We start from the raw sequence: 13100 nt of genomic DNA, 5'->3' as shown, positions 1-13100 counted from the left end.
AGCTCAAGCTCAAACTTAATGTTAGGTCTAACTCTGACCCAAGCATGAGGAAATAGGGACAAAGCAGATATTCACCAACAAAACCATATAACCTGTTGCTGATCCACACATGCCTAATAGTCTCAAATAGTTTTATATATACTTAATCTTACTTATCAAAGTCAAGTCACAAAGCCCTTGTTTATTCTCTTTAGAATAATAAAGTGTTAAGAGAAAGGGAACAGAATGTCTTGTGTTGTTTCTCATACTTAAATAACTATCGTCGCAGTGAGATTCACAAGAAGCAGCATGTTTTAGGAATAAGACACATGGTTCATGTTCAAATTGACATTTCCAACAGCCAGATAATGAATGACTAATTACAATAATTTAAATAACCTATATATTTATATCAGGGTTAAGCAATGCAACAGCAGTACTAAATAAATATTGTCTGAACAGAAACTACATTTGGAAATATGCTGCCTGCTCAACATGCATCCATTTACTTAATTTCAGATAATAGCATTCCTTATAATTAAATTGATAACACCATAAACTGTTATCTTGAACTCATATTACCTGGCTGTAACATCCAGTGGATTGAGAATTTACCTAGAATGAATTACCAAACACACTCCAACAGTGTGGCTAAAGACACAGGTTATCATAACAATACAGACTTTGTATACCAACAGATAATATACAAATATGAACTTAACAAGACAGTATGGGCAAGGGCATCTCAGAACATACAGTTAAAGCTCATATTACTTCTACATTGCTTCTATCAGGTTTTTAATTTGACATTAACATCATAGTCTGCTGCTGGTAGTTGTGTAATGGCATGCAGAGAATGATTTTGTGACACAATATTGGATCCCTCTGTGAGCATTGTTTGTATTTGATTGCTTACACAGCAGGCTTACACATTGTTGCTGACCAGATGCATGCTTTCACTGAATTGTTTTTACTGAACCAATGTTTAATATTCTTTTAAAACTTGAACAAGTTAATTCTGGTCTTAGCAACCTGTTTATAATAGTCTTAAATAAACTATAACTTAATCTATGCGTGTGTACCGTTTTTAATTAAGTAAATTAATTAAAAAACAAGATTACAAATGTTTAGAGAATCTATGCATTTGGAAATTCAGGTTGTATATATACTTTGGTGAGCTAGTAATATGACAAATGTGCTATAAGACACAACTGTGCCGTCTACTTTTAAAGTGTTTTAACCAAGCCTGACACATACAGCATAGCATGGCAGAGGTTAGATTTGTAGGATAGACAAATAGGAAACCATGTTGTATAACTGAACATAAGTAAAGTATTGCAAAATCCAGTCCAGAGAGTCCTGAAGCTCTGTACCAAAGTTCAGACGCATATTAACTTATCTTTGATAAAGGGACATAACGTGCCCTTTGTATCTCAGGTTGTCTCAAATATCTCCACAATCTCTGATGCTTTGAAAAAATAAAATAAAAAAAAGGCTTCAGGTGGTTTAATTAACTAAGTTTAAGATGAAACACCTGAGGGACAACAAATACAGGATCACTTTATGCTGCATGTTGACTGACAGAGGCCTCACTTAGATCAGCAGACAGTGAGCTGGGTTATTAAGGACCAATAAATCGCAGGTAGTGTTATAATAAGTAGTTAGCGTTGCATAGATAAACAACAGGGCTAAGAGTTGTCACTAAAGCTAAGGCAACTTATCCCCCAGTCACTTGCATGGACAGCCCCACGAATAAGTTACCCACACCATGTTAGCACACACAGACAACGTTACCAACCGAGAACAGCTGTGCGCGTTAACGTTGCCCATCCAGACAACGTCAACAATAGACAACAACTGTTCGCTTTCACGTTGCCCATCCAGACAACGTCAACAACAACTGTTCGCGTTCACGTTGCCCAACCAGACATCTGCAGCGTCCCCTGTCACACCTCACGTTATCAAGCTAGCTCAGGGAATGGGACATTAAGAAATCAACTGACGTTATGCTCGCTAACCAGAAACCGGGTGTTACACACAGAGGCAATGAGCAGCCTGACGTTATACAACTGTCAGACAATCTGTACGCGAAAGACAAGTTTACGAGCAATCACCAAAGCAAACGTTAGTGTCAGCGTCCTTCCGCCACTCGGCAGGGTAACTCTCCTCTTCTCTCATAAGCGAATAGAAACAGAAGGCTTTGATACCAGAGGAGGAAAGTCTGTAAAGTCTGGACAGGGGGACAGGAGGGTGGAGCTCGGTACGAACTGGCAGACAAACTAACGTCAGATTAAATGTAATATTCTCGTCACAACACCGACTCACGGTAGATTAGAAACGGACGTTAAAGGTTATCGCTCAGTTTGACTCATAAAATAAAAAAATCACTTGCTGCTGCTGGAAAAGACTAGCTAGCATGCTAGCAGTTAGCTAGCTAGATCCTGCGAGTTAGTTCGCAACAGGACCGCTAAACTGCCCGAGCTTCAACGAGGACACGTCCCGCTTCAGGACAATGTCGGATACACACGTTTAAATCAAGAGCTAAAATGTCAAGAAATACTGACGACCGCACCACATTAAAAAACCCAATCAAGTGTGTACTGACCCTGTTGTAGCTTGAATGTACGAGGAGATGGCCGAATTTCCGCTTCCGTTCCCGACGACAGGAAAGACCGCACCCCCTGTAGCTTTGTTTTGCTGGGATGTAGTAGAAAACTCATGAATGATTAATTAGCTTTCCAACAGTGAAAAAAATAAAAGTCCCAAATGAAAAGATGTACAAAACGACGTTTTGTTAATGTTTGACGCGTTCAAACGAGAGAGACGGGGACGTGTAGCGTTTGATTGATTGTTTAAATCCCTTATTTAATCAAAATCCAACCACTAGGGAAATAAATCACACCCTCTTTCTTTTTATAGTTTAGATTGTTGATGTGTTGTATACTTTCATACAGGCCTATCAGAGGTAAATGATTGAACTTGATTGAGTCTATAAAACACATGTAGAGAGCAAACAATGAAAAGAGACACCATTCAGAGTAGTGAGATATGGTATAGTTATATAACTTAATTTAAAAAAAGACATTATTTCTGTCTCAATTAATTCACTATTCATTTGTGATGATATATTAAAAGCTTTAACATTGCCCGTCCCTTATTTCTGATTTAGTAGGCTTAACCCAGTGCATGTGGTTCATTATGATATAGGGTTTTAGAATTAAACTTTAGATATTGTGAAAATGGTGCCCAAAGTCAAAATGAGACATTGTCACCATCATCATGGCCCTTATTAAAATGTGTTTAGGTTATATAAGAGCTGTACTTAAACTGTCCATTGAGTGAGCAGCCATACAGCTTTAAAATCATCCTTACACACACAGGGCTATTTCTTTCATTCATGTTTGCCATTCAGGCAATGTAGGTTACACACTTTCTTTTTGCACAGATAGTTAGAAACACATCATGTTTATTTCCACAGACTCTCAGTATGACTGTTCACCAAACAAAAGTATTTGTTGGAGACACAGAAGCAGGCTGTTTGACTATCCTCTGTTGTTTGAAAGTAATCTGGAACAGGTCACATCATATTGAGTCATACAAAACTGAACAACATGTATTCTTGATTAAATTAAGAGATCCAAAGTCACTTTCTAAACTTCATTAAAAAAGCATGACACTGTGTGGGGTTTCTCCTCTGTAATGTAATAGCACACACCATCCACAAAGAGGCACCGTTGAACTAATTCTAACATCAAGTGAACCCAGAACAGAGTCCCTCAGAGTTGCCTATAAGTAGGTCCATAAATAAAACATAGTAAGCCTCATAGATCAGAACAACACAGCTGGGGTGCATGTGTGTTACAAGCTCCCCTTTTATCTTCCAACTCTTTATCCTTTTATCTGTGCCTTCTCTCCAGGGAGGAGGGGACTGAAGGAATCATTGCAGCATGACTCAAGCAAACTTTATAACCGACCCTCTGTTGTTCTGCTTTGGAAACACTAATCTCATGAAAACAAAAAAACAAATGCAGGCGTTAAGAACAGACATAAAATCTATTTTGACACACATTGTTGCACTGTAATGTTACGGAGAAACGTTATATGTCCTTTAATGTTCACTGTCTATACGGTATAGTTTGAAACGGCATTGTTCATCCAAGAACGAGAATTGGATGTAAATTGGATGCACATATTAGCAAAACAGAATAATTCCCTAATTAACTATGAGAACACCCTCTTCAGAAACAAAATATAATTCAGCAGTCAAATCTGGTCCAGATGATGCTCATAGATCTCAGCTTCTATATGTGCAGCTTTACTTTATATTTGTAACCAAAACATCACCTACATGTTGTAGGTGATGAACCTTGTCTCTCAAAAGTGTTTTTTATATGTCATTTTATCTTCACTGAGGATGAATGAGAGATTTGGGGTTAGATCTAATCATGTTGTTGTACCATGACATTGTTATTTGTGGGAGAGGTCATGACTTGTACAAGAAGAAACACAATAGAATATAATTATTATAAAACCAATTCTCAGGGTTTTCCCTAATTTCCAAACTATTTTATTTCTTTCATTGCACTGGTCTCACAACACATATCAGGACGTTTAAACATGTTGTTCCATGTACAACTAAAGTATTAATATATTTAGTCAACAGCTAACAATTAGGATTTTCTGAAATTATATATTATGTCAATTTATGCCTACTTTGTGAACAAATCTTGCAGTCTTCTCTCAGGTAATATATCATGTGTGTTGTATACTATTTAAAGTGCAAGAGTTGAAAGATCATCTCATCTGTCAAAAACAAATTCCTTTTTTAGCACACCAAATAGCAAAGGCATACATTATGTAACTTGACAGTAACTGTCAACAAAGCTGTCCTCTACATGTGTGCAAGACTATCGATGAATCCACATTCATGTAACATGCGACTTTGTGCATCTCAGCTTGATGTGCGTGTGTGTGTTTTACGCCCTGCATTTGTGAATGAAAGTGACACTCTTCTGGCACCAACTTTAGTGAAAGTGGTGAAAGTTGAGTTCTAGTTGGTGGAGAGGTTGTCACAGCAGGGGCCAAAGGACCCTATGGTGCGAGCACAAACATGAAAGTACATGTTGGTCATAGCCAGCCACATGACCACAGCAGGGTAGTAACCTGAGTGGGGACCCATCGTTGTGATGGCAGCCAATGTTTGTGTTACATAACAAACAGCCATTGAGCCAGTGGAAAGACTAGTCCTGTAGTATGTAGCAGGGGAAATCTATCTGAGTGGACAGAAAGAGGAGGAGGGTGTCGAGGCTATGGGAGCTGGAGATGAGGCCTGACCTGCAGCTGTAGGAAACAGAGCATAACACTGAACAAAGGTGTTTTGTAAGGCATAGTTTTAGCTGTTAGCCATGTCAGTGTGTGATAGTAGGCAATTATATGCACTTGGAAAGAGATAAAGCAAGATGGGTTTCATGACAAGAGAGTGGAAGATGAAGGGAAGGTGTTGCCTGATGATGAAAAAAAGAAAATAGCACAAAAAAACCTTGAAGATGTTCCTCGTGTAGACTTAAAATAATTGAGGATATCTTGGGGAAATGAACATCCTCCTGCAGAGTTAGCCTATAGTACAGGAAGAAAGAACAATGATATTGGACAGTAAAGTGGCATGCTTAACTGTACCCAGTAATCCCAGTAACATTCAGGGATCATGGGTACAGCCTTTTGGCCTATTCCGATCGTTCCAGCATACCTGTTGATTAAATGAGAGATCCTACACTGTGTAGGGAATTCCTGACTCAGACTGGCTCAGAAGGTGAGAAAGAGTGATAGAGAGACATGGAAAGAGGAGGAGGATGAGGGTGTATTCGGATTTGCAAAAAGTGAGTGACAGCTGAGGAAAGGGGAGGAAGCAGAGCTACAGGTTAATGTGGTCAGGCTGAGAGTGGCAGATTGGAAATGGTGGGGTATTGACACTGCTGTGTAGTGGGTGAGGGGAGGGGGGGCAAATGGCAAAGAGGGAGAGGTTTGAAATGCCTTGTAGCTGGTTCACGCGTATTTGCCAGCATAACAGGAGAGCAGCCGAGATAGAGAGAGCTGGCACAAGAGAAAGAAAAGAGAGGGAGGGCGTTCAGTGTGCGTGTGCACACAGTCACACAGTCAATATCCAGGTCTCCTGCAAACATATATGAGCCTCCACTATAAAGCTGCTGTGCTACTGAAAGGACCCACGGAGCAAAGGGGAAAATAACAATTTCAACAACTTCAATTCCAGTTCAAGTATCAGCCAAGCAAAGGGCATACAGTTGAGCTCTAGCAGAGAACAGTATAGCTAGTTGCCAGGAGTTTAAGTCTTTGGATGCTGAAAAGAGTCGAAAGAAAGTGAGCAGAGATCAACCGAGTGAACAGAAGATGACAGTAAGTTGCAATGTATTCCTGTGAGCGTGAATCCAGCTGCTAAATGTTTCATGCACACCTAAATGACAAGTTCATAAAATCGTCACAGTGTGCCGTAAAAATTGCAACTAAAACCTGCAATTATTTCCTGTTGGTGCAAACCGTTGGGGTTTTATGCATCATATTCCACAAGTGTTATTGCAGCTTTATGACGAGATGAGATGCAGGAATGGCACAAATCCATTGAGGCCTTTTTATTGCAAAATTACTGTGAGGCTGCAAAGGTTTGATAGACAATGTCGTTGAGAGGATTTTCAGCTTGTAATGTTGAGCACTTGTGTCGGACTTCAAATTTGTTAATGGCTTTAGCTCATGCAGAGCCCCTCTTAAAATCTCAGATCACTTGTCGCTGTATACCAAGGCCATTAACTAATAGGGTTTGATAAATAATCACCTCAGTTCACAAGGACACAGCAAATATCAAGATGCACCAGGTGCAGCAAATGTTTTCGATGCATCCGTCACGGTTAATGTGTCAGTGCCTCCATACATAATATACTATTATTTTATTTGTAGCATGAGTGGAATGAAGAGCTGACGAAGAATGTAATAATGTGATAACCCTGACAAGTGTTAACAACTCTGTAAACAAAACCCAACTGTGATCTGAATTCCGAAATGCATCACTGTGCTTTGAGTTCAAAACTGTGAAGACGAGTAGACATAAACATATGTATGGCTGTAGTTTATATATCTTATTTCTTATCACTATTATTTAACTTCTGCACTATTTTATGTCTATAATGCTTACTTAGTTTTTTTCTTTTTTATACATATTTAAATGATCATTGTTGGAGGGAGCTTGAGAGCTAAGATTTCCATTGCCAACGACTGCTTCTATTATTGTTGTCTATATGACAATAAATAACTTGAAACTTGAAACAAAGATAATAATATCTTAGTGTTTTTCCATGTTTCAACTTAAATTAATGTGTTTATTTTACCATCAGCCTACCTGAAAAAAAAGTCATGCTTGAAAATGCTCTCAAATGCACAGTTTTCCCTCAACGTCTTATTGGTGAGCATATAGAGCTACATCAATCTATACACCATTGATCCTGAAGCGGCCCATCATTGGCTCTGTTTAAAATAAAGATGCATTGAATCTGTGCCAAGCAGCACACGCAGACTGGCTGAAACTGGTAGTCTTATTTTTGGCTGCAGATCAGATGTTTGTAGAGCACTAACTCATAACTGAGATCCAGTTTTAAAGCTGCTGTCATCAAATAACTCAAATTAAATCTAAAGACTCATATGGCACCATTTGATCTCTTATTGCTATCAGAGATTTATTTGTGTTTGGAAAATGTAATCCAAATCAGAAAAACGCTTCGATATTACTGCAATAATCAGCAGAAATGTTACATTTGTTTGCAGCAATAGATACACGGGTGTAATTTAATCGAATATCAGTTGACTACCAAGGTTGACCACCAAGCTCAGTTACGCAACTTCTGGAAGGTCAAAATTAAAAACATGTTATCGTTTTATCTTTTGCGTTAAGCTGTGTGTGGTAACGGTTCACAGCCTTCCTAATTTGCTCGAGTATGTGGTGCGGGATCTACTTCAAAGAAAGTCATCATGAATGTGAACGATGGTGGAAACTGAGTGACAGCGTCAAATGTTCTGATCACCCTGATAAGACATTGGGTTGATGACGTCTGAAGTTCATCCCTCCTATAGGACAATGGAGATCATCCCAGATCTGCAAACTGATAACATAACACAATGAATGCTCCACTAATCTCTGCTGGGATGACAGGTGGATGGTTACTCTGATTAGGAGTATGTGAGCAAAGAATTTAAAGAGAACAATCCTCCTGAGGATACTATTGAAGACATTTCCGTAGGATCCTGACATGAAATATTTAAAGTGTACAGTTGTGTAGAAGGTTCAGGTGACAGATTTAGACTTCATTCTGTCAAGCTGTGGATCTGCTTTCTCTTTGATGCCATTGACCCAATCATCACTACCATAAATATGAATATAGATTTTCTTGTGTGTGTGTGTGTGTGTGTGTGTCCAGGCAGCGGCTCAGGAACTTGACGAACGATGTTTCCTGTCGGCGCAGTCCATGACCAATCTGAAGGTATCCGATCACTTCCAGGTGGTGAAGCTCCTGGGAGAAGGATCCTACGGAAAGGTCATGTTATCTGTACACAGAAAGAGAGGTTGGTGCAAGATTCAAGTGCAAAGATCATGACCAACAATTCAGTCAGTCTGCACAAGTGTATACAAATCATCATTCAAATGTCCCAATCCTAATAAATCAAATCTGAAAAGGGTGAAATGGTAAATCTCCACTGCAGCACTTTATCTTCAGTTTTCTTTAGACTACACAAGCCATGTGTGGTACCCGATGCAGTAACGTGAGGAGAGATATGTCTTTTGATAGTGTTCACTTAACCTTTTACACTGCTGTTGCTATAATGAAGCGCTTTGGGACGTTCTTTGAGATAGAGTTGCTGCAACTGTGGATTAGCTGTGTAACAGAGTCGACCCAAAGGGGAAGTTATATTTGTTCACAGTGTCACTGATGGACAACACTCACATACCATGACTAATGACAGTTTTTTGCCCAAAGCTGATAAGATGTAGTGATGTTAAAACACATATTGTCTTGCTTCATCCCCTTCAGGAACGCCTATGGCTCTGAAGTTCTTCCCTCGTCAGTCTACCTCGCTCACCTCTTTCCTACGTGAATACAATCTCTCTCTTTCCTACTGCACTCATCCTTCTCTGACAAGGGCCCTTGGCATCTTCTTTTCCACGCCGTCCTACTATGTCTTTGCCCAGCAAGCTGGTCTATACGGTGACCTCTACAGTGTGATAGTGTCAGAGGTCAGTTTGGCTGATTTGTGGCATGAAATGTGCTGTTAATACCCTGCATGGCATGTCCAGTCATACCTTTTCTTGTAAAATGAAGAAAAGACCATGTTTCCTCTGGTTTCAGCAAAACAAAAGCGAGAATGTTTGGTTGGGTTGCCACCACTACATATATATCCAACTAATTCCCATCCATCCATTAGTCAAAAAGCTTACACATGATATCTGTATGTGGCTCTCTTATAGAGATTTAATGCAAAATATAACTGCTGCCCTTTTGAGCTCTCATTTATGTCAGCAAAAACTTGAGACAGGCTTGATAAAGGCTTCAAGCTCGCCCTCCTCTGCGTTTGGTATACTGAAAATGAGATTGCTCTCGTGGCAATGAATGAAGCAACGTGAGGGTTTCCAAGAGATTTTGTTCATTTTTGCGCCAACGATGTTCTGAACCGCATCTCCTCACCTCATTTTTATCTGTCATCAAATATGGATTGCTGTAATAAGTAATAGAGTGTGTTTTCTGCAACTGACCAAGGCTGCCTTTCTCTTTTAGGTCGGGGTGAATGAAGAGTGTGTCCAGAGGGTGATGGCCCAGCTGAGCGGAGCGGTTACACATCTCCACTCCCTGGGTTTCGTCCACCGCGACATCAAACCTGAGAACATCTTCCTGTGCGACAGCTCCTGTCGATGGGTCAAACTGGGTGACTTTGGCCTCTCCCGGGCCATTGGCTCCACTGTTCGTGCCGTCTGGTACGAGTCTCCCTTCTGCACTCCTGAGGTGGAACCTGGCAAGGAGGCTCAGAAGGATTGGGATGGGACTGAGGAGAAGATGAAGGACATTTGGATAACGGTGGAGCCATGTATCGACAGCTGGGCCCTGGGTGTACTCGTCTATTGCCTCTTAACCTGCTGCTTCCCCTGGGAGGAGAGCACCCACGACGACCGTGGCTATCGTAGATTCAAGGAGTGGTTTGACCGGGAGACTGAAAAGGGGGAGAAGATGAGGGATGGTGAGTGGAGGGGTGAGGAGGAAATAGACAGTTATACAATCATGAAGGAGAACCAAAGGGACAACCCTCCTCCCTCACAGTTTGCGGGCCTCAGCCCACTCGTGATGACTCTTTTCAAGGAGCTGCTCCACCCTGAACCCAAACACAGAGGGAGCCCTGAGGAGATCCTGAGCTACCTGGGAGGGCCGTGGCTGATGGAGACCGAGATCGAGGAGAAGAGGAAGGCAGACGAGGCAGAGAAGGAGGCCAGAAAAATAAGAGAGGGAGGAGGTGTTGAAGAAGAGCTAATGCGGGAAGGAAGAGGGGAGAGATAAGCCTTGTATTATACAATTGTTTTAGATTTTTAATGAATGCAATATGTTTGAAAAACATTGCTGCAATGTATTTTTACTTGATTTAAATCTAGTACAAACGTATATTCTATAAGGTGCTATATTTTCATATCTTTTTTTATAAACATCTTAAACACCTTATTAAAGTTACCACTTCCATTGTTATTGCGTATTCCACTGTGTGTATATATGTGAATTTGTGTGTTTATAATGAGAAGTCCATAGAAAATACAATAAAAGTTTGAAACTAAAAGCTTTATCATCGTGCATTTCAACATCTGTATCGCAATTGTTGTAAAATAAACTCCTTGATTTAACATCATGAGTTACACATACATTGTCATATAAAGTTAATGTTATAGATCACGCATGATTTCAGATATGTCTCTTATTACACAATTAAGATAATTAGCATTTTAGAGAAATACTTCATAGTTTATAAACAATTGAATAGTTTATACAACCTCTGAAAACACACTGCACTGTGAGGTCAACCCTCCACTGCCTCTGTTTTTCTTTTATTGTGCTCCAAGCCCCCGAACATGACCGCGCTGATCTTTTTGACTGAAATATAAATGTTTCTGATGCAGGAGAGGAAGGGATCAGAAGACATTTTGATCTTTCAAAGCAAGGCAAAAGTCATTAAGGGTTTCATAAATTATTGATTATAAATTTAAAAAAAGAATGTAATGAAATGAAATGTAACAAAACAGTGATTAGTGTAATCGACCAGCTAAGATACTTGTTTTAATAGGATTAAGCTGTATGTTATTTGGTTGAAAGTAGACTCCTTCCCCTGTCAGGTTGCTGCTGCAACTGAAATAAACTTAATTCACTTTGTAAATAAATATGTAATGTCTTAATAATAATAATAATAATAATAATAATAATGTTTTAGTAATACAACAATGTGAGCTATAAACCAGGCAACACAATTTTGAAACATAAACACATCGTAAATAATATTTTTTTTAATAATCATTGACCTCTACGAGAGACTCTAGAAAGTGTACGTATGAAGTGACCTCTTTGACATGGTGAAGCAACAGGTGCTGCAGACGAAGCACATCTAAAATTGGACTGAACAATACAACCTGATAGTGATATCGGCGGGATCTTCTTCCAAGTGTGTGTGATGCAAATCCAGGGCATAGTACTACCTGCAGCGGGAAAAACAAGCTATCAGAACTAAAGATCAGAACACGTTTTATTGCCATGTAGGTTTTCACAAACAAGGAATTTGTATTGCTGTTTAGTGCATAACAATGTAGAAAAAAATAAAAGATAAATAATAAAAAGTACTGCAAACAGTCAAGAAGAAATTTAAACAGAAAATATATCTGTTTAAACAATTTATTTAAAATATTTGTTCCACTATGAAGCTACAAGAACTGTTATTGTTGTATATTATACTGTACTCTCCTTTGATACATGATTGATGACGTGTTGACAGTAAAACAAACCTCACGTGAAATCTGCACGCATTGTTGTCCTACATCTGTCACACAGGACAATTACTGGTTGAAAAATCACCCGCATTCCTCAAGCAGTGTATCCAAAAGAAGGCTTTGGTATTGCTTATAGCCACTTTGCACACTTCTGCCACAACTTAATTATGCTATGATGTTAACAACTGTCTACCACTGTAGATGCAAAGAACTTGGCAGCAAAAAAATACAACTTTAAAATTGTGCAGTATGGTGTGTGTGTGTGTGTGGGTGTGTGTGTGTGTGTGTGTGTTTGTGTGTGTGTGTGTGTGTGTGTGTGTGTGTGTGTGTCAGTAGGGCCTGTGCTAACCCCTGCTAAGGGCCACTCCAGATGGACTTATAAATAGGTCCCAGACCCATCTATTTACACACCATGCACATCATCACCTCCCTCTGACTATCTGCACTGCACAGACCTCAAATGCAAAAGTCGGGCTGCCATTGGCGCCTGCAGCCCTGTAACAGCACAATCTGTTGGAACACTGTGACCCATCTTGTCCGTTAATTCTCTCGCCTCTGCTCTCTTTTTATCCCTGGCGCTCTTGCTGATTACTTTTCCTCCTGTGTTTCTCCTCTCATGACACTTAGGCCTTGTCTTTCCCTTTCATCTTTCTACTTTGTCTAACTGTGAAGACGGTCTCCCTTTCATTCACTCCCTACAAATTAAAGTATGTTTACATTAAGACGCTATCTCTTTTAGTAACCGCTGTTTGGGATGCGCTGTTTACCAGGAAACAGAGGACACAATGAGGCTCATGTGACACTCGGGTGGGGTCAATGGAGGACCACAGCCTGACAAATGGAAACACATGGTGCGGACCACAGAGACAATAGAGTGCCAACAGAAAGATGCTGATCGAGGTGCAAATCTGAGGACGGATCACAGGGATGATGAAAACAGGAGAAACAAGGACAGCTATACACACACAGGTCCTCACTAAAAACCCAACCACAATGTCAGAGAGATGCAGCTCATTTTACTTGTCATGTTTGTACTTCCAAGTCACGGCAGACC

The 13100-nt window shown here is 39.9% G+C and overlaps 1 protein-coding gene across 1 annotated transcript; it reads left to right on the top strand.

The window, feature by feature from the left end:
* Positions 1–6207: 6207 nt before the first annotated feature.
* sbk3 (SH3 domain binding kinase family, member 3) lies at positions 6208–10845 on the top strand. Its single transcript, XM_079227952.1, has 4 exons — positions 6208–6390; positions 8457–8601; positions 9069–9271; positions 9810–10845. Exons 1-4 carry the CDS (start codon positions 6385–6387, stop codon positions 10578–10580), a joined length of 1125 nt encoding a protein of 374 aa, XP_079084078.1. The 5' UTR covers positions 6208–6384; the 3' UTR covers positions 10581–10845.
* The last annotated feature ends 2255 nt before the right edge of the window (positions 10846–13100 follow it).

The sequence above is a fragment of the Taurulus bubalis genome (genome assembly GCF_910589615.1).
Source record: "Taurulus bubalis genome assembly, chromosome: 12".
NCBI classification, from domain to species: Eukaryota; Metazoa; Chordata; class Actinopteri; order Perciformes; family Cottidae; genus Taurulus; species Taurulus bubalis.
Note: the sequence above shows the minus strand (reverse complement) of the source record. Positions and strands in the feature narration are given on the sequence as shown.